The sequence below is a fragment of the Lipomyces arxii genome (assembly GCF_038497795.1).
Source record: "Lipomyces arxii strain Phaff 12-163 unplaced genomic scaffold V1512scaffold_4, whole genome shotgun sequence".
Taxonomy (NCBI): Eukaryota; Fungi; Ascomycota; class Lipomycetes; order Lipomycetales; family Lipomycetaceae; genus Lipomyces; species Lipomyces arxii.
Genome location: NW_027117703.1, coordinates 198,215 through 220,776, shown reverse-complemented (window position 1 = coordinate 220,776; position 22,562 = coordinate 198,215). Strand labels below are relative to the sequence as shown.

General features: G+C 43.8%; 9 protein-coding genes across 9 annotated transcripts; 4 read left to right on the top strand and 5 right to left on the bottom strand.

Annotated features, from left to right (window-relative positions):
* The first annotated feature begins 40 nt into the window (after positions 1–40).
* Positions 41–3,825, top strand: V1512DRAFT_260042 (p115 like vesicle tethering protein). Its single transcript, XM_066915760.1, has 8 exons — positions 41–466; positions 515–568; positions 618–813; positions 860–1,212; positions 1,258–1,341; positions 1,386–2,143; positions 2,193–2,440; positions 2,486–3,825. Exons 1-8 carry the CDS (start codon positions 176–178, stop codon positions 3,715–3,717), a joined length of 3,216 nt encoding a protein of 1,071 aa, XP_066772502.1. The 5' UTR covers positions 41–175; the 3' UTR covers positions 3,718–3,825.
* Positions 3,785–5,767, bottom strand: V1512DRAFT_260040 (pre-mRNA processing factor 3-domain-containing protein). The gene is made up of 2 exons (XM_066915759.1): positions 4,873–5,767; positions 3,785–4,826 (listed from the first exon to the last, which is right to left on the bottom strand). The coding sequence occupies exons 1-2, from the start codon at positions 5,659–5,661 to the stop codon at positions 3,894–3,896; spliced, it is 1,722 nt and encodes a 573-aa protein (XP_066772501.1). The 5' UTR covers positions 5,662–5,767; the 3' UTR covers positions 3,785–3,893.
* An 86-nt stretch (positions 5,768–5,853) lies between these two features.
* Positions 5,854–10,952, top strand: V1512DRAFT_222373 (UDP-glucose:glycoprotein glucosyltransferase-domain-containing protein). The gene is made up of 4 exons (XM_066913740.1): positions 5,854–6,101; positions 6,169–8,668; positions 8,712–10,420; positions 10,467–10,952. Exons 1-4 carry the CDS (start codon positions 5,947–5,949, stop codon positions 10,894–10,896), a joined length of 4,794 nt encoding a protein of 1,597 aa, XP_066772500.1. The 5' UTR covers positions 5,854–5,946; the 3' UTR covers positions 10,897–10,952.
* A 35-nt stretch (positions 10,953–10,987) lies between these two features.
* Positions 10,988–11,695, bottom strand: V1512DRAFT_191696 (uncharacterized protein; the record flags this gene model as incomplete). The annotated part of the gene is made up of 1 exon (XM_066913142.1): positions 10,988–11,695. A coding segment is annotated over one exon (708 nt), but the record flags the coding sequence as incomplete, so codon positions are not given.
* Positions 11,696–12,115: 420 nt separating this feature from the next.
* V1512DRAFT_260035 (uncharacterized protein) lies at positions 12,116–14,517 on the top strand. The gene is made up of 3 exons (XM_066915758.1): positions 12,116–12,605; positions 12,662–12,785; positions 12,834–14,517. Exons 1-3 carry the CDS (start codon positions 12,420–12,422, stop codon positions 14,405–14,407), a joined length of 1,884 nt encoding a protein of 627 aa, XP_066772498.1. The 5' UTR covers positions 12,116–12,419; the 3' UTR covers positions 14,408–14,517.
* V1512DRAFT_118764 (PIN domain-like protein) lies at positions 14,461–15,916 on the bottom strand. The gene is made up of 3 exons (XM_066912923.1): positions 15,689–15,916; positions 14,676–15,595; positions 14,461–14,630 (listed from the first exon to the last, which is right to left on the bottom strand). Exons 2-3 carry the CDS (start codon positions 15,589–15,591, stop codon positions 14,515–14,517), a joined length of 1,032 nt encoding a protein of 343 aa, XP_066772497.1. The 5' UTR covers positions 15,592–15,595; positions 15,689–15,916; the 3' UTR covers positions 14,461–14,514.
* Positions 15,917–15,961: 45 nt separating this feature from the next.
* Positions 15,962–17,598, bottom strand: V1512DRAFT_235802 (uncharacterized protein). Its single transcript, XM_066914102.1, has 2 exons — positions 16,816–17,598; positions 15,962–16,764 (listed from the first exon to the last, which is right to left on the bottom strand). Exons 1-2 carry the CDS (start codon positions 17,319–17,321, stop codon positions 16,080–16,082), a joined length of 1,191 nt encoding a protein of 396 aa, XP_066772496.1. The 5' UTR covers positions 17,322–17,598; the 3' UTR covers positions 15,962–16,079.
* Positions 17,599–17,781: 183 nt separating this feature from the next.
* V1512DRAFT_260029 (HSF-type DNA-binding-domain-containing protein) lies at positions 17,782–20,284 on the top strand. Its single transcript, XM_066915757.1, has 6 exons — positions 17,782–18,272; positions 18,323–18,339; positions 18,393–18,465; positions 18,517–18,596; positions 18,646–18,706; positions 18,761–20,284. The coding sequence occupies exons 1-6, from the start codon at positions 18,213–18,215 to the stop codon at positions 19,853–19,855; spliced, it is 1,386 nt and encodes a 461-aa protein (XP_066772495.1). The 5' UTR covers positions 17,782–18,212; the 3' UTR covers positions 19,856–20,284.
* Positions 20,285–20,913: 629 nt separating this feature from the next.
* On the bottom strand, positions 20,914–22,536 carry V1512DRAFT_252113 (uncharacterized protein; the record flags this gene model as incomplete). The annotated part of the gene is made up of 3 exons (XM_066914699.1): positions 20,914–21,488; positions 21,541–22,062; positions 22,110–22,536. 3 exons carry the CDS (start codon positions 22,534–22,536, stop codon positions 20,914–20,916), a joined length of 1,524 nt encoding a protein of 507 aa, XP_066772494.1.
* Between the last annotated feature and the right edge of the window lie 26 nt (positions 22,537–22,562).

Sequence of the window (22,562 nt, the reverse complement as noted above, 5' to 3'; positions counted from 1 at the left end):
TGCTGTCCTGGCAGGTTCAATTTATGCTCGCTTCTTGGCTGAACAGCAAATTATCGCGATAATTGCATGTACAACTCAGCATTTGAGGCAAGTCTTACAGTTGGTAATGATAAGCTTAAAGCGCTAGATTTTGTACTTAGAACTCACCCATTTAACGTCACCCCAACCCGGCAATATGCAGGATCTACTGTCTGGCATTTTAGCGAACGCTCAACCAAAACAAAATACAACAGCAACTGATACAATTGCACGACTATGCGACAGACTAGTGAACTCGACATTGTTGGAAGATAGACGGGCTGCTGTACTAGGTTTGAAGGGGTTTTGTAGGGAATATAGAGAAGCAGTTGTCACAGGCGGACTCAGAGGTTTAATTGCAGAGTTACAACGTGATCGGTTAGATACCGAGACCGTTAAGGCGACACTAGAAACGCTGTTGCTGTTGATTATGAGAGAAAACTCTTCGGTATGTATTTTGCGTGAGTGGCGCAGCGTATTGAGTCTGACGTAACAGAACTCTTCCGATATTGACTATATTGCATTGTGGCTCGCAGATGAATTCACTCAGGTAATGTCTAGGTCAGAGTTTTGAGCTGAATAAACTAAAAATTTATTAGCGTGAAGAAAATGTATCTCTGCTGATTGACATTTTGGAAAACAAAGACTTTTATGTTAGACTATACTCATTGCAGTTGCTGGGAGCAATTTTGTCAAATAGGACAGATAGAACGCAGCAATGTGTTTTTACAGCTCCCTTGGGAATATCGCGTTTGGTGTCTACTCTAGATGACCATCGTGAGGCTATTCAGAGCGGTGAGTTTACTACTGTATATAATGGGTTCAGTATTAATTATTTTAGAGGCAGTACTATTACTGCTGCATTTGGTTGACGGCCATCCCGATATTCAGAAACTAGTCGCGTTTGAAAACACCTTTGATCGAGTATTTATGATTGTGGAACGAGAGGGCGGCGTTCTTGGTGGCATCGTTGCGCGCGACTGTCTACGACTTATTGCCAACTTACTACGATTCAACCCGTCAAATCAAAATTTATTCAGAGAGACAAGTTGTGTTCCACGTTTGTCCAATTTGATGCTGGTTGATGACGGTGACGATCAGTGGGATAGTCAAAGAATAAAGAACTTGATTCTCGTGCTAGAAATTTGTAGATTGTTTGTTGTTGAAGGCAGCTTAGCTACAGCGTCAAATCAGGTAGGCTTCAGTTTCAAATCTCAGTTTTCATTTTTAACATACTAGAACATATTTTTCCAAGCCGGCGTGTTAATGAACGTCCTTCGTTTGGCGTTCGGTGATTCTACAAATATACAGGTTCGCGCAATGGTATGTGTGCTTCGAGACTTTTATTACTGGCCTAACCGTCATAGGCTTTAGTTGCAACTGGAGATCTGATCAGAGGAAACGAAGGTATACAAGAAAAATTTGCCAATATTGATGTCCCATATATCAATGTCTCTGTGCCAAGCGAGTCAAACCATAATCAAACAGAAGCAGTTGTGATCCCAGTGACTCAAGCTTTACTGAACTGGGCACTCAACAACTCGTCTATCTACACTTTCGATCTGAGGGTCGGAGCCACTATGTGCCTGGAAGGCTATTTTTCCAATAGCAATGCCACAAGGATCGCGTTTTTGCAAGAAGCTATTGAAGCGTATTTTAATGTGAACTGGGAAAGAAAAAATGTGAGGCTTCTAGACTGTATACTTGACCATGAAACCGACGTTCGCACGGATCCTTATAGAACCTGGTTTGCTTGTGTGATTATGCTGCACATTTTTGAAGGTGGTGAAGAACTGAAGAGCATCGCTAGAGGAATCACGATTGGAGATGAGTCTCAAGGCGAAGAGGTTGTGACCGCAATACAGACTGTGTCTGCGAATTTGGTTGCTGCACTGCAGTTCAAACTCGACTCACGAATTCCAATTGCATACATCATGCTTCTGTCGGTCTGGCTGTACGAAGACTACGATGCAATTGACGACTTTCTCAGTGAAGGATCAAGTGTACAGTCGTTAGTTGCAGATGTCTCGCAGTCGTCGAGTAGAAATGTGCTAGTGGAAGGCATGTGCACCACACTGCTAGCAGTCTTATATGGATACTGTACTACAGTGTCTCCTATTCCTAGGTTTGTGATTGTGGTGTGATCAACGGGTTCTACATACTAACTTTTAAAGGCCCACGCTGCATAGATTGTTGATAAGTCGGATAGGACGGGATTCATTTATAATGAAGCTTCGGGCACTGCGCGAGCATTCATTTGTTCGCGATTTCATTCCAACAGAAATTTTATCTGCAGAGAAAGATGAGACTGGCTTGCCAAAAGTCTTTTTTAATCGCGTGTTTATCGACTTTTTTAAGGATCGGTATACCCGACTAGAGAGAGTTCTTGACAAGGACCCGAATAGAGATCCCATCAGCCCAGGTTTGTTTGCCTTGTACAGCTGGAAAGCACGCTAATGCTAGGTAGAAGCAATTGAGGCTAAGAATGAATTAGCGATTGAGACTATGGAAAATCTCCAGAAAGAGCTTGAAGAAATTAAGGATCAGTTAGCAGCAACGGAGAACGAAAAGAAACAGACCGAAGTAAAGCTTGCGGCGGCCGAGGGCGAAACCGTGTCTTTGAATTCGCAACGTGTGAGTCTAGAGGGCAAGATCCGAGATTTTGAAGAAGTCATTAAGAAACTTGAGGACCAAGTCACAGCTGCTGGAAGAGATCTTGCATCGGAACGGGAGAAATCGCGCGAAATTGAACGCAAGCTTGGAGGCACAGCTCAGGCTTTAGGACTTGACCGTAACAAGTTGGACAAGCGGGTCAAAGAGTTGGAAGATGCAGCCAGAAAAACTAACAGTCGCATAGAAAGTCTAGAGAAAGATTTGAGTAAGGCGAAAGAACGCGCGTTGCAGGCTGAGTCTAGCCTTCGGGCATTGAAAGATTTGACGGGGCAGGAGAAATCAAAATTAGAAATGCAGATCCGACAGGCTGACGAACAAAAGACTTATGCAAATAGGATGCTTGAAGAGTCGGACAAAAAATTGAAGCAGCTAACTGCTAAAGGAGACCAGCTTCAATCACTGTTGGACGGATTCAAGTCTAAAGTAGCTGACCTACAGTCTAAGAACAATACTTTGACAACATCTGTTGCCGAAAAGGACAACCTTATTGAAAAGTTGAAGGCTGATCTGGCAAAGTATCAGGGTCAGACTTCTTCGTTGCAGTCGGAACTTCAGTCGAGCAAGTCTACAGTAGAGGGTCTGAGTGCAGAAATCGCGTCGCTTCAGGCAAAGGTCAAGACCATGAACGACCTGTTGGAATCAAAAGTAAACTCTACTAAGAGCGAATACGAAGGTAAACTGAAGGTTTTGCAGGAAAAACTTACGGCAGAGAGTAAGTTGCTGGTGTCTGCATTGAGTGACCTGACTGGCGAAAAAGCAGAAACTGAAAAGTTGCGAGTGTCATTGAAGGAATCAGAGGAGAAGATGGACGACTTGCTTCTCGTCATGTCGGATCTGGAAGACCGGTTGCAGAAGAAAGGCGAAGATGAAGAAGACGAAGACGAGGATGAAGAGGAAGATGAGGGGGAAGTTTCAGTGCAGGAGAAAACGAATGGAAAGTCAGAGAACACAAACGGCAAGGACACAAGCGAAGATGGCGAAGAAGACGAGGAGGAAGACGAGGAGGAGGACGACGAAGTCGACTAATTGGCATAGAGAGGCTGCATCAAGTTGATTATTTTAGCTCTCGTTATTACTTGGCGGCAGTTCATAATTTTTTTGTATTATATGTAATAATATCCATGCATTCTCAGACGCCAGCTATACAAAACTACAATTACAAGCACAATCACTCTGCTTACCGGCTATATAGCACGCTATACTTAAACATACTCATTTCGCCAGTTCTTTGCCAGACTCCAAAAGTGAGCGACCTGGTTTCGTTGCAAGATTTCTCGAGCTTCAATCTCGTTTTCGGCCGATCGCACGTTCCACCGTCTGAACTGGTGCTGCTTGACGTCACCTTCGAAAATCAGCTCGCACCTGTTGTTAGACAAGTCAGCCGACGGCGCGGTAACGCCGACTGTGGCATCGTCTTCCTCTGTGGACATGGGTCCAGTTGCACCCACGGTCCAGTCGATTCGGTTGAGCAGTAATTTCTTGTACAGCTTGATCGCTCGTGCGCCACCTTCAGCTGCTACCAAACTAAACTTTTCTCCTACAATTACAGCGCCCTTTAGACCCAGCTCTCGAGCATTGACGTTGATTTTGTATCGATTCTGCCCGTTGGCCAGGCTATCAATTCGAAACACGACACAGATTATGCCCTTGCTCTCGTCCTGCGCCAACTTCGCTTGTATCTTTTCATGGCGCTGTTCTGGAGACAACATGCGATCCAAGTTATCTTGTACGTGTTTGTGTTTCCGTTCCTCCATCTCCATCCGCACTCGTGCCTCAACTAATGTTGGGTCCTTGATTGCTTCGTTGGTAAGTACGCTCATCAGATTGCTGAGTTTGACTTTTGGCGGTGGTGCCGGATCTAATCCCAGTCTGATTCGATCCTGCTTATCCTTATGACGCTCTGCTCGCTCCGTCTTTCTGATCCGTTTCATTTCCTTCTTGGTCAAATGTGCGGCTTTGAGAGCCAACGAGTTATTTTCCCAAGGTGCCGATATTGGCACGGGATGTTGGATGTAAACCGTGATCACAGAGTCAGATGTATCAATCTTTAATAAGGATTTGTCGTCTAAATCGTCATAAGTTTTGTTGCTCAGCAATCCCTGATCCCACCATTCTACATCTGGAGGTGGTTCTCGCTTTAGACGAATTAGTTGTGTTTGAAGTCAAACAGTCATTACTCACCTTAAGAGCCATATCAGCCATATCGACTTCTTCGTCCAATCCAGCGGACTTGCTTGTGGCCTGAATCCGTTTTTTCAATTCCTCTACTCGAAGCTGTGTTCGCAATTCATTGCCTTGTTCAATATATTTACCTTTCTCATTAAATTCCAATGGGCGCCTCTTTCGCTCCCGCTGCCTAACATCTATACTGGGGTCATAATATGGATTTTTTGTGGGATCAGTCTCTTCTTCTGATGGTCCATTCAAAATCTTTAATTCCTTTTTTGCAGCTTTGGAGTTTGCCAATGCCGATGAAAACTTTGGACCCCGTTGATTTGATTTGAAATTTGATAGAGAATCGTTGAGAAGCGCAGGATGCACTCCAACGTTAAGACCACCTCGAGCTCTTGATTCGCCTTCATTTCGACGTGTCTGGGTTGGTAGCTCAGGCCCATTTGGTTGCGAAGAAGCTGAAATCGCCTCTGCTACCCTTGCTTTTCGTGCGGCAATCTGTGCCAACAATTCTTGTGTATTCATGGTAAGTTTGGAAGATGCCGGTGTTTGAGCAGTAGCAGTTAGTGTAGATGCTGGTCGCGTTGGCTCTGAATTTGCAAACTCTTTCGCATGTCGCTCGGCAATAGTCTTAGCAGCATGTGCAGCTTTCGCTCGAGCAATAGCTTTCGCCTTCGCTAGGATATCGCTAGTACTAGTGACAGGTTTAGCATGTGGTGAACCATCTGGAGCTCTTTGCTTCTTCACCGAAGGCGAATCCGGGCCTTCATCGAGCGGATGCTTGCGTGAATCGGCCATAATTTGTCTAGATTGCGGTCGACGGCAAATTACATTCGATTTTAGGCTAGCAAAAAACGGCAACTCGTGACATGAACTGAATCAAGGTTGGTCTGTTCAGAATTTATTTTGTTTAACTCGTGTAGTGACGATCCAAGTATTGTCATCAAATATGCACGTGATGTAACGTTTAGGTTTAGCAAACGTTCAGGGGTAAACTTTAATGGGGTCTCCGGGGCCATTTATCGAGAACAATCGCCTGTACTCTTCGACATCGGCCGTAGGCTTTCTGGCAAATCGAGAGCTATGTTTTGGCTTTCACAAACTTCTGCTTGTCAGGTCACGAATGGCTTATTACTTGTTTTGATCCTCGCAATTGTCAAAGTTGCCGCGGCGCCTTCAATTCAAGTTCGATTGGATGCTCCTTGGAAAGAGCGATCTCCTTATATTTTAGAAATAGCGTATGTCTGAAGTTGTTCTTTTGAGTTTATTGAGCCAATGTCTAAGGCCTATGCTGATAATATCAAGAGAAACCGTTGCAGAAGAGATCCCCAAAGCATACTTCCCACTGCTTACTCACTTGGTGGAGTTTGCTCATGATCAGCTTGACGATCAAGTAGACAAAGTATTGGATGCATACAAATTGACGCATAAGTCTATCTACGATGAAGCTCTAGCATTTTGCGACTCTCAGGGATATAGTGCACCAGGAGGATCAGATTGGATTAACATCAAACTAGGACTCCGGACCTCTGCTCCAAAGATCCAGGCTTATTATCAGTACTACAATGGTACTGTCTTGCCCCGGTTTGCTTCAGAAATAGAGTCGTGTAAGGGCTCAACTTGGTTCTGGTACAATGGGCAAGTGATCTGTGACTCTACTACCGTCTTTGCTTTGCCATCAACGTCGCATCTTAACGATGTAGAACTTTTGCCATTTGATCATGCAGTTTCTACCAAATCTGACATTCCAACTGCGATTTTATATGCCGACATTACGTCACCAAAATTTTTGGCATTCCACAGCGCACTGTTGGCAGAAGCGGAAGGTGGGAAACTGCGGTATATAATCAGATTCAAGCCATCAGATCCCGAGACTGCAGACAGGTTTCCGGAAAGACCAAGCGGTCTGTCTGGATATGGTATTGAATTAGCTCTTAAACGTACCGATTATATTGTTATTGATGACCGACAGCATTTAGAGAGTTTAGAAGGCACCATAGAGCAGACTGTTGAAAAAGAAGAACCTGCTATCGAAGGTTTATTAGAAACCCTTGACGAGAAAGACATTGAGCCTTTAAGCATGATGGATTTGGACGATATTAGTTTGCGCACTGCCGCATATATCATGTTCCCACACGAAGACATTGAGCCGATGGAAATCCTTACTCGGATCACTGAAGATTTTCCGAAATTAGCTTCCACTATTTCTGCTGCTAAACTGAGCAATGCTGGGATGATCCAATACGAAATGGCCCAAAATTTGGGGACAAGGGTCAGAGGAACGCGGTTTTCACATGGAGACAATGCTATATACGTCAACGGTGCTCGGCTGGACTCGGTTTTAAGTGATGAAATTATATCGATGCTTGACATTTTCGATCGTGAGCGAAGCTTGATTTATGAACTGAACTCGTTAAATGTTTCAAATGCTGACGCGACAAAACTCATCTCGGAAGCAGCAGTACTAAATCCCGGTGAGCAGGCTTCAGACTCAAGATTTGATTACAGAGACGATATTGAAGGTGGAGATGCAATCATCTATCTGAATAACTTGGAAAGTGATTTCAAGTACAAAAAGATGAGCAACCGAATCTCAACTATTCTCGACCCGCATTATCCTGGGCAATTTCATCAAATTCGAAAAAATGTCCATGTAATCGTCATGCCACTAGATTTGAGCTCGCTGACAGATTTGTATTTACTGGCGAAGCATATTCGGCCGCTCATCCAGCAAGGAATTCCGATTCGGTTTGGCATTGTCCCTGCTGTTGAGACCCCTGTTCAGCGAACACAAGCTTCAATATTTTACTATTTCTACTCCAACTATGGATTAACAGCTGCTATTACGTACGCAGAAGAATCTATTAATCACAATGGATTTCCATCGAAAACGGTGTTTAAAGCGATCCAGGAGAAGTCTAAGCTTAGGAGAGAGGCACCAACTGTTGACGTTGATCCTTTCAAGTACGAGCTTGGGCAACTAGTCAAAGCGGAGGCATGGGCAAAGAGACTAGATGTTTCTACGTCGCAGCCCGTTGTCTTTGGAAATGGTGTTATCGTGCCTAAAGATGACGGCTCGTGGCTACAGAATATCGCTTACAAGTTGGAAAACGATGTTTCATATGTTCAAAAGCTGGTCAGAAATGGGGTCGTCACGGACCGCAATAATGTTCAAGATACATTGCTAAAGTCTGCATCCATAAGAAGAAATAAGTTGATTTTTCCAGATGATGTGAACCAACAGGAATATATTGACATTGTGAGCTTGTTTAAAACTAGTTCAGAAAAAATTACAAGTTTGCCTAAAATTGTGTATGATGCAAAGCCTTCGGTTGTCGAAGAGGATGCTGAGGACGTTACGCTATCTGAACCTTTGGATATTTCTGCTTTAATTGCTTCCGATTTCGACTCGCCAGTGGGCATTCGATTGTTTCTAGAGACGTTAAAGTTCTTATCATCTGAGGGATTGCAGGACAACATACAAGTGCGGTTCTTGCACAATCCTGGATCAGAGAAGAATGCGCCTATGTTGTCTACTCTGATTTCATATTTGTCTGAGATGGGAATCCTGTCCAAAATCTCACCTAGCGAGCTGTATGACGCCTTAAAAGATGTTACGCTGACTGAAGATTTCATTAAGCTTCCCCATATTGAAAATCTCTTTCAGATGCAGAGCAATGCCAAAACTGAAGGGTGGGCGGTTCCAGATAACGCAAACGCATTCAATTTTTGGGAATCTGAGCGTGTTTTGGCAGAGACGCTTGGTTTAATGCCTGGACAAGGACTTGCGTTGCTGAATACTAGAGTAAGACAATTTGCGATGACTGGGAACCGACTGACAATTACAGGTTATTCGTTTGACATCAACGGACGAGCTCGAAGCAGACGACTGGAAAAGTCTGCTCGCATATGAGTCAGCAGCGAGATTTCAAACTGCAGCTCAAGCGGCTTCTAACGCTGGGTTGTTGACGGAACTGAAATCGGGGGTCAACAAATTTGACTTTATATTGCAGCTAGCGAGCGTGATTAGCAGGAGCGAGGATCTCGACGTTTCCGGTGGGTTCTTTTTCAGCACTGCCACGCGTAATGTCTTGATAAACAATTTCACAATGGTGCATTGCGGATTCGATGTTGGTGGCGATTTTGATAATGCAATGTTGAAGGTTGTTGCGGTTATGGATCCTGCGAGCGAGTTTGCTCAGAAGCATGTGCCACTTCTGAACGTGCTCTCCGAGATTGAAGATGTAGTTGTTCGCGTGTACTTGAACCCTGCGACATCGGTGGACGAGATGCCAATCAAGCGATTTTATCGCAACGCAATCACAGCTGCACCGCAGTTTGGGAAAAACGGAAGTCTGATTGAACCAGTGACGGTATTTAACGGTATTCCGTCCGAAGTTCTGCTGACTCTGGGGATGGACGTTGCATCTGCGTGGCTTGTGACTCCAGAAGTGTCTAAATATGATCTGGACAATATTGTCTTGTCATCTGTAACAGATCCAAAAGTCGAGGCCACATACGTGCTTAAAAACATTTTGGTTCAAGGCCATGTACGTGACATGAGTCGAGCAGGAAGTCCACCGGCCGGGTTGCAGCTGACATTAGGCACAGATAGCAATCCGCAAATGGCCGATACTATTGTCATGGCCAACCTGGGATATCTGCAGTTTAAGTCGGGACCAGGTGTATGGAAGCTTGGACTCAAGCGGGGTCCGTCGGAAACAATTTATAAAATTGACAGTGCTGGGGCTCATGGATACGTGCCAACACCGGTTGACGAAAACAATGTGCATGTGTATGTGACAAAACTTTCGGGAATCACGATTTATCCACGCGTGCGTCGGAACAAAGGGCAGGAAACTGCGTCAGTGTACGGTCGTGAAAATGAGGTGCCTCTTTCGCCGGGCTATATCGAGCGAATCAAACAGTCGTTCTCGGCTGGGTTTAAGCAATGGCTTGCTGAGCGTCCAATGACCAAGACTGTTTTTGACAAAATCAAGAATTTTATTGTGCCGCCGAAAGTTGCTCCTGCGTGGAAGAGTTCTGGTTTGCAGCCGAGCTCTTATGGACAGGCTGCAATCAACATTTTCTCGGTCGCGAGTGGGCATCTGTATGAACGATTTTTGAATATCATGTTCGTCAGTGTGATGCGACACACGAACGAGACGGTCAAGTTCTGGCTAATTGACAATTTCCTGTCGCCGTCGTTCAAGGAGTTCTTGCCGTACATGGCTAAGGAGTACAATTTTGATTACGAGTTCATCACGTACAAGTGGCCACACTGGTTGCGGGCTCAAACCGAGAAGCAACGAATCATCTGGGGGTACAAAATTTTGTTTTTGGATGTCATGTTCCCGCTTGACCTGGATAAAGTCATTTTTGTGGATGCTGACCAGATTGTTCGAACTGATATGAAGGAGTTGATGGAGCTTGACTTGGAAGGTGCTCCGTACGGATACACACCGATGTGCGACAGCCGAAAGGAGATTGAAGGCTTTAGATTCTGGAAGCAGGGATACTGGAAATCTTTTTTGGGCGACAAGCCGTATCACATCAGGTGAGTTTATTTTCGGAGCATTTTTGAACACGCTAATGGGTGATAGTGCGTTGTATGTAATTGATCTGATCCGGTTCAGACAGTTGGCAGCCGGCGATCGACTTCGTGGGCAATACCACCAGCTTTCAGCCGATCCCCAGTCGCTCTCGAATCTGGATCAAGATTTGCCAAACAACATGCAAGGCCAGATTCCGATTCACTCGTTGCCGCAGGACTGGTTGTGGTGCGAGACCTGGTGTTCGGACGAGAGTCTGAAAACCGCAAAGACGATTGATCTGTGTAATAACCCGATGACGAAGGAGCCCAAGCTCGACCGCGCGAGACGGCAGCTTCCGGAATGGACGGTGTATGACAATGAGATTGCTGCATTTGCAAACCGGGTCAAGATTGGAAAAAGCGTTGTAGGCGGCGAACCGGGAGCCGAGTCAAAAGAGCCAGAGATCAAGACGAGCATTCGGGTTAAGGATGAATTGTAAATTAGACGGATAGCAGCTTACATCAGAATAAAATGACTAATTTGTCTAAAATTAGACTTTGTTTATGTACAAGTGAAGCCGACTAGTTTCTGTCGTGTGGCTTGACGTCAATAATCGTATCATTTTCTTCGTTCAGATTATTGTGCAAGCCGTCCAAGACTACCGCTTTACCATGAGACTCCAGCGTTATTTTCATACTGCTCGACTCGCGCTCAGAGGTTCCCATGATGGATTGACCTGGAGCTTGTGACGCTGAAACAATGACGGCAGTTACGTTTCCGACCCGCTGTGAACTTCCGTTTGCAGCAGTTTGCATGAGACCAAACGTTAGAGAAGTAGACACGACCGACATTGGCGGCAAGATCTGAAACTCGCGGTCTGCAGATTCGCAAACACCAAGATGTAAACTTCCTCGGCTTTTTTCCGGATCCATTCCCAATTCTTTGCATATCCAGTCGTGATCTGTTCTGAATTCGTCGTCAACCCGTTTCTCAATCATTGGAACGATATCAGCAACTTCGAGACTTCGGAAATTATTTGCGGTCGTATTTGAGAACTGTTTTTTTGCCATTGACATGAACTGTTCTTGAAATCGCATTTGTCTTTTCACATTTTGCCGTTTCCGCCAAAACATCCAGCCTAGTACTAGTAATGGTAGATATAGCATCAATGTTGGAAACGCGACAAACACAATGACAGCTGATGAGACAAAAAGTGCAAGAGTGACTTTAATTGGAGCCGGAACGATACGAAAAAATTCAAGTAGAGGTGAGATAAGACTCATTTTCGGAGGGGACTGAAAGTCTTCAAATTCATGATCTCTACGGGAATCTCGTGATCTCTTACTAATAAAAGACCGAGATATAATCAGTGACTGTGATTGCGCTAAATCCTGCTGTAATTTTGGTCTAGACAGAGAATTGAATTTGAACTGAAGAGTATTTCGTTCAATTGATGAGTATTCGCATATTTTAGTAGGCTTTAGCAGATTTGAGTATACTGTGAAGGCCAAAGGTCTTGAAGTAACTGAAGCAAACAATGGCTGACCTAGTAAGCACTTTGATATTGGTACTTTATACAATATTGGTCTGATTCTGTTCATTTTGTGTGCTCAAAGCGAGTTGATCTAATGAAAGTGAATATGAAGAGAGCTAGCTACTGACGAAGTGAACTTTAATCCGGGTAACTTAAATGTCAATCTGGATGACTGAAAGAGGGACGAGCTGGTCTGAGGCTCAAAATGCGCGGGGCCTAAGACAAAGTTGGATTACAACGTCTTTAACCTAGTTCAACTTGTTCCAGCTCAGTCGCTCTCGGCCTATGAAGAGGCTCTGTGGTTGGTGATTTTGATTATATAAATAATATTGTTGATTTTTGTACTGTATTTGCCCGGCTGAGCCACGTGTTTGTTGAAATACTAACATTGAACCTGATTCCTGATTTCTGACAACAATCGGCTGACTCGGAATTCTGATCTCTTAATTATTGATTGTAAAAACTTGTAGTTCAGCACTGGATTGAAAATGTACAATGATGATGAAGATACCCGGAGGGTCTATCTTGTGAACGCAGCGTTGTCGCCTGACGAATATCGAATCTATCCTAAGTGGTTTGCAGAACTTATGCCTTCTGGCCATCTGACTTTAACGCTTGATGATGTGCTGGTTTTTGCTGATCGATTTGGAATTAATGAGCAGGATAAATGGAAGGTAATTAATCTGATTGAAACGTTCTTGTTGTATAGGATCTGGCTAACAAAGATTAGATCTTTGATGTGTTTGAAAATCCATTAAGCACGCTTGAAAAAGGCGAATTTTATGCATTCATGAGGTTAATTGGCCATGTCATTAATGGACAAAGTCCATCTCGAGATCTGGTCTTCCAGCAAGGTACGTTCACTATATTCATTTACATCGTTCAATGCTGACAAACCACAGCGCCCATTCCTAAAATCATTCATTCGTCTCAACCTACAACTGATTCTATCACGTCTCCTCATGGTACACCTCATGCGGGATTTTCTGCCTCTTCACCTATTAGTGCTTCACCTAGTACCGAAGGATCACGGGCAAATCCATTTAGACGATTTGAGAAAGAGCGTACACCTAGCATCCACAGATCTTCGTTTGAAAGTCTTACGTCGCATGATAGTGGTCGCAAATCTAGCGAGTCGATGATCAGATCAAATAGCTCTGAACCAAACTCTACTGATGTTCAGGCGGTCGATGCGTTTGCTCAGCTCATGCTGTCTGGACACACCGACGTTTCGCCATTGAACTCTGTAGTGCCCGCTGCTATAGAACTGCCGCAGTCGGGAATTGAAAAACGAGTCAAGTTCCAGACACCAGCTGAAGAAATCGCCGAGCCTACTTTCGGCATGTCAGACGAATCCCCATCGACGGATGATGACGACGAAGAATTTTTCGACAGCTCGAGATACAGAGCCGCGGAAGATTTTGTTAAAACAAAAGCTGTTCCAACTGTTACAGTCGCTGATCCTGATCTAGCGTTGCCAAAATTGCATACTATTCACTCACAACATTATCTTGTCATGCCTAACGTCGCAGAACCGGAGCCGGAGCTCGCTGTCGAAGCTGCCGTTCTTTCTTCTCAATTAATAGATCCGGTGGAACCCATTGCACCTATTGTATCTGTCGCACCTATTGAACCCGCCCTTCCTGTCGGGCCTCTCTCTAGCGAGTCGTCAAAGCCAGTCGAAGGATTTAAATCGTCTGAACCTGAGCATCGTCGTGCACCTCCACCCCCACCGCCACGAAAATCACATCAACAAGCGACTTCGAACGAGCCTCTGACGAACAACAGATCACCGATCCGATCAGCACCACCAGCACCGGCTATGTCCCGCACTGAAAGTGCCAGAAAGACGTCCATCCAGTCGGAATCATTGTCGTCGACACCTCAACCGGTGGTGCATCCAGCAAGCATAGAGCCATCTAAGCCTCACACCAATACGACGGTGCCGGTTCCTTCTGTTGCACCGGCGCCTGCTTCTATTGATGATATCGATTTTGATGCCGCGTTTGATCAACCGCTGTACGACGCAATCACGAGCCCAAAATTGTCAGATGTGAAGGTGGCAAGCACGCCGTCGCCGCCAGTACCTTTGAACCCAGTATCTACATCGCCAGTGCCAAGGGTACTTTCCGTCAGTCCATCGGCCGCTCCTGTCGCTCCTGTGCCCGTACCATCCGTTTCTGTATCAGCGGTTACGCCGACTAGTAAGTCAAGCGTGCCACCTCCTCCGCCGCCATCGCGACGAAAAGTGGCACACACTAGAGAAGTCAATGTCAGCACAACCTCATCACGTCATCATCCGCCGCCTCCTCCACCGCCGGCTTCACATCTAGCTCACGAAGCCACCTCATCAGTGACCACCCCGCAGTCTACAGCACCATCGTCCGACAGCCAGGTGTCAGACCTGTTAGCTGACTTGAGTGCACTGCAGAAAGAGGTTGATGCATTGAGAGCTCAGCAGCTAGATTCTCCATAAAGTTTGCTTGTCATTTAGTATAGTTGTCATATGTTAGTCATGGGTTTAAATGGAGTTCAATGTAATCAGACTGTTTATAGATAAATTGGGAATTTAGTTTTCTATGTTCATTTCTTACGTCCTACTTTCGCTTTCTTTTTGTCTACCGCCTTCTCTGGTGCTTTCCGCTTTGTGTTGTTCGATTTATCGCTTGGAATCACTTTGAAAAATCCATCGAGACGACCTAGACATGTCAATTACAGCTATTTGGCGACACCGGAATAAGTACCTTGTTGTGCTGTCTTTAAATTCTTTGTTAACCGAGCGGCACCGCTTCGAACTCGATCCTCATTGAACCCTTTCTCTGTAACCAAAAACTCAATCAAACCTTCAAGATCTGGTTCGATCCATTTGAGGTCGATGTTTTCTGGATCCTGAATCTCAGGATAGAGGAAAAGCTCGCGAGCATCTTTGTACGGCCAGTTTTCAGGAATCTTGTACTTCGAGTTCGGATTGTCAGTAATAAATTTGACAACTCCATCTAGATCTTTGTGTTCTCTCAGCAGTTTAACTGCCGTCGATGGACCGACACCTTTAATGGGGTCGCAGTAGTCGCAGCCAAGAAGAATACAGAGATCGATGAACTGGTCCATTGGCATGTCTAAGCCCGCAAGTGCTTTGCCGAGCTCGACTTCTGTGATTGGCAGTTTTCGCTGTTCAGAGAAAGTTAAATGACGAAGCAGGACCGGTGCAGCAAAACACAGTGTGTCCATATCCTCTGACGCAGCAGCATAAACTTTGCCTGCCTTTGCCAGCGCTGCGCACTGGGCCTCAGCTTCGCATGGCGCGTTAACGTATGGAATTCCCATTAATTTGAGCAGTCGTTTTGCTTCCTCGTTCTGTTCACGAGTGACCCTGACTGTCCGCCGAGAAAACTTGTCGACATCCTCAGCCACGCCTTCCTTCTTTGCGTCTTCGAGATTCTTGAGCGCCTCCTCTCGGCGAACGAATCGCTTCGCCAGTTCTCCGGATTTGAGCGTCGGTGGGTGGCCGTCAAAAACGTATACTGGTTTAATCCCATTGTCGACTATACGTAGTGTTCGATAAAACATGCCCATCAGATGACTCGTGGTCTCACCAGTTTCGCTCATGAGTTGTTGACCGTCTTGCTGTCGAACGGCGATTAGAAATTGGTAAAGTGACATCGACCTGAATTGTTAAAACTAAAAAGTGGATGCATCTAACTCGACATACGCATCCTACTTCTGTTAGTAATGACCTCCAGAATACAACAAAAACCACTCACAATGGCAACTTTGTATCCAAAAAAGTTCTTGATCTCTGAAGATCTGATGGCATTTGGTGCGTTATCAGCTATTGTTTGATACAATCCTATAATAATAGTCAACTATAGCCATAAATCAAAGTAGAGGTATATGCTCTACCTTTGATTCCCATGGTGATTGTGTTTGACGATTTTTGACGCGTGTCGATGAGGTTTAAAGTCTTAAATATAATGCGGCGCGTCATAGTTGCATCTTCTACGGGGATTTACGCGTCACCCTCGCACCAAACTTATACTAACTTAATAATTAGAAATTATATCCCGTATTGACCTATAACAAGCATTCCGTAAAAATTAGTTCTCAACTAAATAGTGTTCGACTAAATGATTGATTAATTATATGCCAAATCACACCTTCTCTTCCTCAGGTAAATCTTGAAGCTGACTTTCTTTAACATGCGCCTTAGCAAAGGCTTTAATTTCCTCATTAGTATATGACCTTCGTGTAAAAAGTGTCGATGCCGTGTCCGCACTTGAGTCAGTGTGCAAATTCTGCAGCAAAGAGTTCATATTCCTCCTCTCCCGGTCCTCCTTTTCATCAGCAATAACGAGATCCTCATTACGCTCAAAATACGCGCAAATATTCATGATCAGCATAATGTAGAGTATAGGAAGATATCCCCAGATGGCGATGGCAGGCACATTTGCAAGAGGATTAAATGGTGAGATGCGAACATCAAACGCCATACCGATGGAGTACGCGATAATGGCCGCAACTCCAATAAAAGAAAGATAAATTTTTGGTGGCATAATTCTAGGGTGGTAGTAGTGAAATGTAATTCCGACTTGAAATATAGTCACCATGAAGGCGACAAAACCAAAAAAAGCACCAACCTTCCAACGATCATCGACTATAAATGTAGAATTGATCTTGATTAAAAGACTCCAGTTTCGTAGAACAGTCAATAAGAAAAACAAAAAAGCAAAAAGATAAAAAACCACCGGCATGATCAGATGGATTTGTGACCGTCGATCATGATTCTTAAATCGAAACGGATCTTCCTCAAACACTCGACGTTCTTCAAATGAGCACCTATAATGAGCGTCAGATAGTTCAATTTAGCAAAACAACGTTAATTTATACCAGTGACGAGTCATTTCCCATACTGCGCAAAGAATAGTAGGAGCAATAGCGGTATAAACAGCACCATAAGATGTCAATGCTGTGCCTTGAATGTAATCACGATCGATATCAATTGACATGAATCCAGAGACGGCAGCCAGAATATGGGCGACAAAGAGCCAATACCATTGCCATCGGCGTCCAAATAATCGGAACCGCTTGTACTCGACTACACTGTGACGAGCACCATGTTTCCGAAGCATGTGAAATGTAGATGGCAGTATCAAAATAGCTAAAGTTCCGAACACAATGCCCATGGCTCCACGAGCTCTTATATGATAATAAGGATAGTCACAAGTTGTCCCGTTGTAAACCGTGCCATCTGGATCAATCTCTGGATAATATTGATCAAAAGTCAGATAACAACTTGATCCATTTGAAATTGTACCATTACTGAATATATGATACCCATACTGATCAAGAATATCTTGATTATAGTCTGTGTTTATTACAGAAGGAGCACTCATTCCGTGTGTGAATTCTAAGAGTGTAGAAAAAGCCGGGATGATGTACGTTGAGCTCAAGTTCGGTTAATTAATAACCTAAGCGTGTTTATAAACAACGTCCGAGTGAGCCGACATGACGACGCCTCTATCACTTTAAGTTTCTATTAGAGATGCGCTAATGAGACTAATGAACCTTATTTATAAATCAAGGTTTTCAAGTGCAACAGTTTAAGTTGACGTAAACTACGAACTATTAAATAAAGCTATACTTACACGACGTAGAAGTTCTGTCTTGGACCGTGTGTCACTACTTTTGTTGGTGTGAGATCTGCTCCCGGCAAAATAAAGCTGTGAGGCGTAAATGACACAAACAATTTAAGCACCGAAGCTAAAATATGCTCAAATTTAGCACACATACACGCCGCCGTACCCCTAAACTTCGTTTCTCATTTCGCCTTGTCATATTAATCTTATTTAACTTAGTCATCAAGCATTAAACTGATTAAATAAAACAGCTAATCCAGCATAGTAAAGCACAAAGAGGAAAAAAAGCCGAATTAAGAAAACAGTCGCTAGCCAGTTAGCAATGACTTAATGATTTTTCGAGGATAGGGTTTACATGCGGCTCATGGTCTAGACCAGTTTGCTCTGTCAACAGAATTTTATCAGATGATCGCGATTCCGGTCCAAATCAAACTCAATCCGCCCTGGTTCTTGTCCGCCGGACTGACCCAACCTTCCCGCTACACAGGATTACCTTCTCGGGAAATTCTTTTTCTTTCATGTCCTGCGGTTCTTGAATCCCGAATTGTTTTCGTCTTTTCGTTCTTCTATTCTCTTCTCAATGCCCTCTTTAATATTCTAAACATACTTGTTTTTTTATAATTGCAGAAGTCCCAACCAACTGAAGCCATGGGTGATCCATACTCTACAGCTAGTGCTGGAGCCTCGGCGGGATCGTCCAGTGATTTTGTATGTTGATCCATTGGTGGCATGTATTATTTCAAGCTAATAGTATATAGGTCAAAAAGCTATTTAAGTACGGTTTAGCATTTGCATTGATTTGGACTTTGTGCTTATTTGTTTTCACAGAATGCTCGAAGACCCTTCATATAAGGATGTCGTCCGATGGAGTGATGCTGGCGATAGCTTTGTTGTATTAGACGTATGTACTAAATTTTACCCTCGCCAAGTCATTCGTTAACTTGTCATTCAGACAAATGAGTTCACAAAAAGTATACTCCCCCGGCACTTCAAACACAGCAATTTTGCCAGTTTTGTACGGCAACTGAACAAGTGCGTCTTGAAATTCGATGTTTACGTCATTTCACTAATATGTCGACAGATACGATTTCCACAAAGTTCGAAGTACTGACGAAGATGGTGCCTGCCCTTATGGCGAAAGTGTATGTCAATTAAATCTCCAGATAAAAACTTTTTACAAGCTAACACTTTACAAGGCGTGGGAATTCAAACACCCTGATTTTCAATTGCACAACAAAACCCAACTTGACAACATTAAAAGAAAAGCTCCTGCTCCTCGGCGGCAACAGCCAGCAGAAGAAAGCCAGAGTTCAGAGCAGGTTAGCCGGCTGGAGTCAGAGATTGAATATCTGAAAAATTCACAGACACTCTTAACAAAACACATTGAAAACTTAACTTCAAACTACGAAATCACCTTGACAAGCATGATTACAATGCAACGCTCCAATGAGGCTCGAGATGAGCTGATGAGGAGTATGCTTGTTCACTTGCAAAGCTCAGCAAATCAAGTCACCACACCCCAGACCAGATATCCTGGTACTCCTGAAGTAGATTACGGTCATGGTTCTGCTTCACTACTAGGCCGGCCCGAGGACTTTACAATGCCGCTGCAGCATCGGCCAGAGTCAGTAAATGTTGACTACTTACAAGAACTTGCAAAACGGGTTCAGGTCGTAAGCTCGTCAGCCTCATCACAGCTATACATGCAGCAACAACAGTTTCTCAAAGATGTTAGACCGCTAAAACCAGGCGAAAGTGGTCAGCAGACTCATTCTGATGCTACGAGTACTACAGGTGGTAACGAAGACGACGGAAATGCCATGATGGGAATCGATCCTGCCGGTAAGCTTGATTTTAGCCGTGGTTCCAAGTCTCCACCTGCTCGAGCATACACTCAAACTTGGGCAGTCCCGCCCAAGGTACTTCTTGTTGAAGACGATGCCACGAGCCGACGAGTGAGCGGGAAATTTTTACAGATTTTTGGGTGCGAAGCAGATTTTGCAGTCGATGGGCTAGCTGCAGTCAACAAAATGAACATGTCGAAATATGATCTTGTATTGATGGATATCGTCATGCCGAACCTCGATGGAGTTAGTGCATCTTCGTTGATTCGACAATTCGATCCGCTTACACCGATTATTGCCATGACTGGCAATGTTTCAAGCAACGACGTTATCACGTACTATTCACATGGCATGAACGATGTTTTAGCAAAACCATTTACGAAAGAGAATTTACTGGAAATCTTGGAGAAGCATCTGATTCATCTTAAAGAAATGAAAGAAATTTGACTAGACGAAGTGCAGGTTGATAAGGTTTTTATTGGGCTGCACGTTTTGCCAGCGAGGCGCATCAAGCTCGAACAACACTGCAGTCATGACGACCAAGTGTATAGCGAGTACATGCGCTCTCCCGTGGCTGTATATAGAATTCTAGAGTAAAATATTTTGTACCTTGTCATGCACCAATGGGTATTCAAAAGTTTGTACGGTCAAATTTGTTTTGGTTTTTTGCGTGTTTAGTGTCGATTTCTTTTTTCTTGTTGGATCCATTCGCTACGTGTATTTTAGAGCTTCATACTGAAGTGTTACGATTCTCTCGACTTTCACTGCATAATTCTAATTAATCTTCTAAGCCATTTTTCGCTCACTCGCATACACCCGAACAGAATTAAAAAAAAAAACACCTGGGCAATCCTCGATTTGATTTTAAACTTCAACGTACATGGCGCTAATACAATGCGGCGCCGAAGGCTGAAACCAAAACAGCTGAAAATTTTTATCAGATCAAATCCCAGCGCACAGACCACCTGTCTGTTGGCTGTCTCATTTGCGAGGAACATGAACGTTGGCGAAAATTATTGACACTCTCACGCACTCTCACAAATTAATTTTCATTTGTACAAAACACACATCCATATTAACACTACTAGCGTTATAAGTATAAAGTCATTTGATTGTAAAAATGAATGTATTAAAGTGTGGGAAGCAACTGGACCGGAGCAAGCAAGGCTAAAAGGACCCTAAGTCTCAACAAAAAGACCTCTTTCCGCTTCTGCCGCTATGGTAAACTGTATTAGCCCTCTCAAACAGTATGTAAACAACATTAAAACACGCACTGAATCAATCACAAAAAGGCCCCTAAATTATGAAATGCCGGACGATTATCCAATACACCTTTACAGTTGAACGCCACAAACCCAGATCAGTCATCAAACAGAAATCCAGACCATAATGTAAAATCATAACTCCATACTCCCTTCTTATCTTTGCACTGGGAAGTCAAACATGTCGGTTCCCTAATATTATCTACAGATGTGTTCAGAGACTTGGCATGACCGGGGATCTTCTTAAAAGCTTCCCTTCATGCTGAACGGTTTTCTATATATATCGATACCAGCATGCTTAACTTTTTCCAATGACTCTGCATTCTTTCCATGATGCTTACCATGTTTTGTAGTCTTATTCCGTAATTGTTTGCGCTTCTGCCGTTCTCCGTCCGGCATAGCCAACTCAAAGTTTACATCTGGCTGCTTGATGCAAAACTCGCTCAACTGATACAGAACCTCTTTTGTAAGCGAATATCTCACGTTGACTGAGTGGTTCGGATATTTAGCATCGCAATAGTTAACACAGTATTCATGGACAGTCATAATGTCGGCAATGTCTTTATCTACAACATCCCTTGCCTGCTGGTAATTCTGAAGACCAACAATAAACTCAACAAAAATGTCATCAACAGATTTGCAAGCCTTAAACAGTTCACAGATTTTTCTGTATTCAGAGCGAAAGCCTGCACAGCCAGTAACTGCAATGCATTCGGCTTCCATGCACTTGAGAGCGTAAAATGCGGGCCTGATCGTTTCAATCCGATCGCAAAGTTTCACAGTCATCTGAATTGACTGGTTGTCTTTAAGTGGTAAATCTATACAGTTTGTCAGTAACCAAAATCAAAGAAATCTCTTAAACCAAAAAACCATTGGCAGTAATCAAGACTTCGTCCTCATCTGGAGCTGGGACATTCTGGTGCGCAGGAGAATTGGTTTTCAAAGCTTCGGATTCGACTTTTAAGTCATTGTCAAACTTGAGAGTAGAAATGTTGATATCGAACCTTTCAGATACAGATTCAGTCACAAAATCGCCCATAAGCGGTTTCTGTGAAGCATAGTAAGCAGCAGGTAAAGGCGAAATCACAGACTCATCCTTGTCGAAATCGATCAGTGAAATATTACGTGGCAGTCTGCTAGACTTGTCTCTATTAAAGCATTTATTTTTCTGGAAACTTGAAGAGTTGCCTCGAAAATCAAATCTAGGCAATTTAAGAGAACTTTCATTCTGAATGTCTACCAGTGGGTGGCGGTTGGCGTTCTCATTTGTGTATGTAGTTGACACTGTGGATTCGGCTTGTTGTACAATATCATTTGCAATCTGCTCCGCAACTTCTCTCGTGAGTTCTTTTGCAGTCTGCTCTGGGAAGTCCGTAGCAGTTACTCTTTGCTCTAAACACTTTAGCAATGACCAACAAAAACTACTGACATTAACGTACTGCGACCTGATCGAGCACTACGTTGTGTGGCAATCTCAGCTGACAAGATGGCTAAAAACTCGTTCGAAGAGCAAGCACCAATAATTTTAGGCTTCGTTTCATTGACAAGCTCAGGGTTTGCTCTTTTTGCTGTGAATTCAGGTGTACTCTTTGGTTCTTTCGCAGGCAAGTCTTTTGTACTAGTAGAGTCGTTTGATTCTTCACGTGTCACTTGCTCAACTGGCTTTTTCTCTCTTGCAATGTCATATTTCTCAACGGCTCTTGAAAAATCACCAGAATTACCCACATCAAGATTTACGTTTGTGGATTGGAACACATAGTCTGCGATCTTCCTCGCGAGTCTGGTAGCTATTGCGTTGAGAAACAGTGTCATGGTCACAAGAATCATAGACAGTATGACGTTGTCAACAGTAACAGATTCAAACATAATGACTGAACTAGAACGTGCAGATG

Excerpts from the sequence above, each read along its gene's own strand:
- V1512DRAFT_260035 (XM_066915758.1), top strand. The coding sequence starts at position 12,420 with ATGTACAATGATGATGAAGATACCCGGAGGGTCTATCTTGTGAACGCA. Across the intron at positions 12,606-12,661 it reads ATGAGCAGGATAAATGGAAG|ATCTTTGATGTGTTTGAAAA; the intron begins GTAATTAATCTG and ends AACAAAGATTAG. Across the intron at positions 12,786-12,833 it reads AGATCTGGTCTTCCAGCAAG|CGCCCATTCCTAAAATCATT; the intron begins GTACGTTCACTA and ends GACAAACCACAG.
- V1512DRAFT_260040 (XM_066915759.1), bottom strand. The coding sequence starts at position 5,661 with ATGGCCGATTCACGCAAGCATCCGCTCGATGAAGGCCCGGATTCGCCT. Across the intron at positions 4,827-4,872 it reads TGGCTGATATGGCTCTTAAG|CGAGAACCACCTCCAGATGT; the intron begins GTGAGTAATGAC and ends ATTCGTCTAAAG.
- V1512DRAFT_222373 (XM_066913740.1), top strand. The coding sequence starts at position 5,947 with ATGTTTTGGCTTTCACAAACTTCTGCTTGTCAGGTCACGAATGGCTTA. Across the intron at positions 8,669-8,711 it reads TTGCGTTGCTGAATACTAGA|GTTATTCGTTTGACATCAAC; the intron begins GTAAGACAATTT and ends TGACAATTACAG. Across the intron at positions 10,421-10,466 it reads GACAAGCCGTATCACATCAG|TGCGTTGTATGTAATTGATC; the intron begins GTGAGTTTATTT and ends AATGGGTGATAG.
- V1512DRAFT_260042 (XM_066915760.1), top strand. The coding sequence starts at position 176 with ATGCAGGATCTACTGTCTGGCATTTTAGCGAACGCTCAACCAAAACAA. Across the intron at positions 2,144-2,192 it reads ACAGTGTCTCCTATTCCTAG|GCCCACGCTGCATAGATTGT; the intron begins GTTTGTGATTGT and ends TAACTTTTAAAG. Across the intron at positions 2,441-2,485 it reads TAGAGATCCCATCAGCCCAG|AAGCAATTGAGGCTAAGAAT; the intron begins GTTTGTTTGCCT and ends AATGCTAGGTAG.
- V1512DRAFT_235802 (XM_066914102.1), bottom strand. The coding sequence starts at position 17,321 with ATGAGTGCTCCTTCTGTAATAAACACAGACTATAATCAAGATATTCTT. Across the intron at positions 16,765-16,815 it reads TGGGAAATGACTCGTCACTG|GTGCTCATTTGAAGAACGTC; the intron begins GTATAAATTAAC and ends CGCTCATTATAG.
- V1512DRAFT_260029 (XM_066915757.1), top strand. The coding sequence starts at position 18,213 with ATGGGTGATCCATACTCTACAGCTAGTGCTGGAGCCTCGGCGGGATCG. Across the intron at positions 18,597-18,645 it reads TTTGTACGGCAACTGAACAA|ATACGATTTCCACAAAGTTC; the intron begins GTGCGTCTTGAA and ends ATATGTCGACAG. Across the intron at positions 18,707-18,760 it reads CCTGCCCTTATGGCGAAAGT|GCGTGGGAATTCAAACACCC; the intron begins GTATGTCAATTA and ends ACACTTTACAAG.
- V1512DRAFT_118764 (XM_066912923.1), bottom strand. The coding sequence starts at position 15,591 with ATGTCACTTTACCAATTTCTAATCGCCGTTCGACAGCAAGACGGTCAA. Across the intron at positions 14,631-14,675 it reads TTTAAAGACAGCACAACAAG|GTCGTCTCGATGGATTTTTC; the intron begins GTACTTATTCCG and ends TGACATGTCTAG.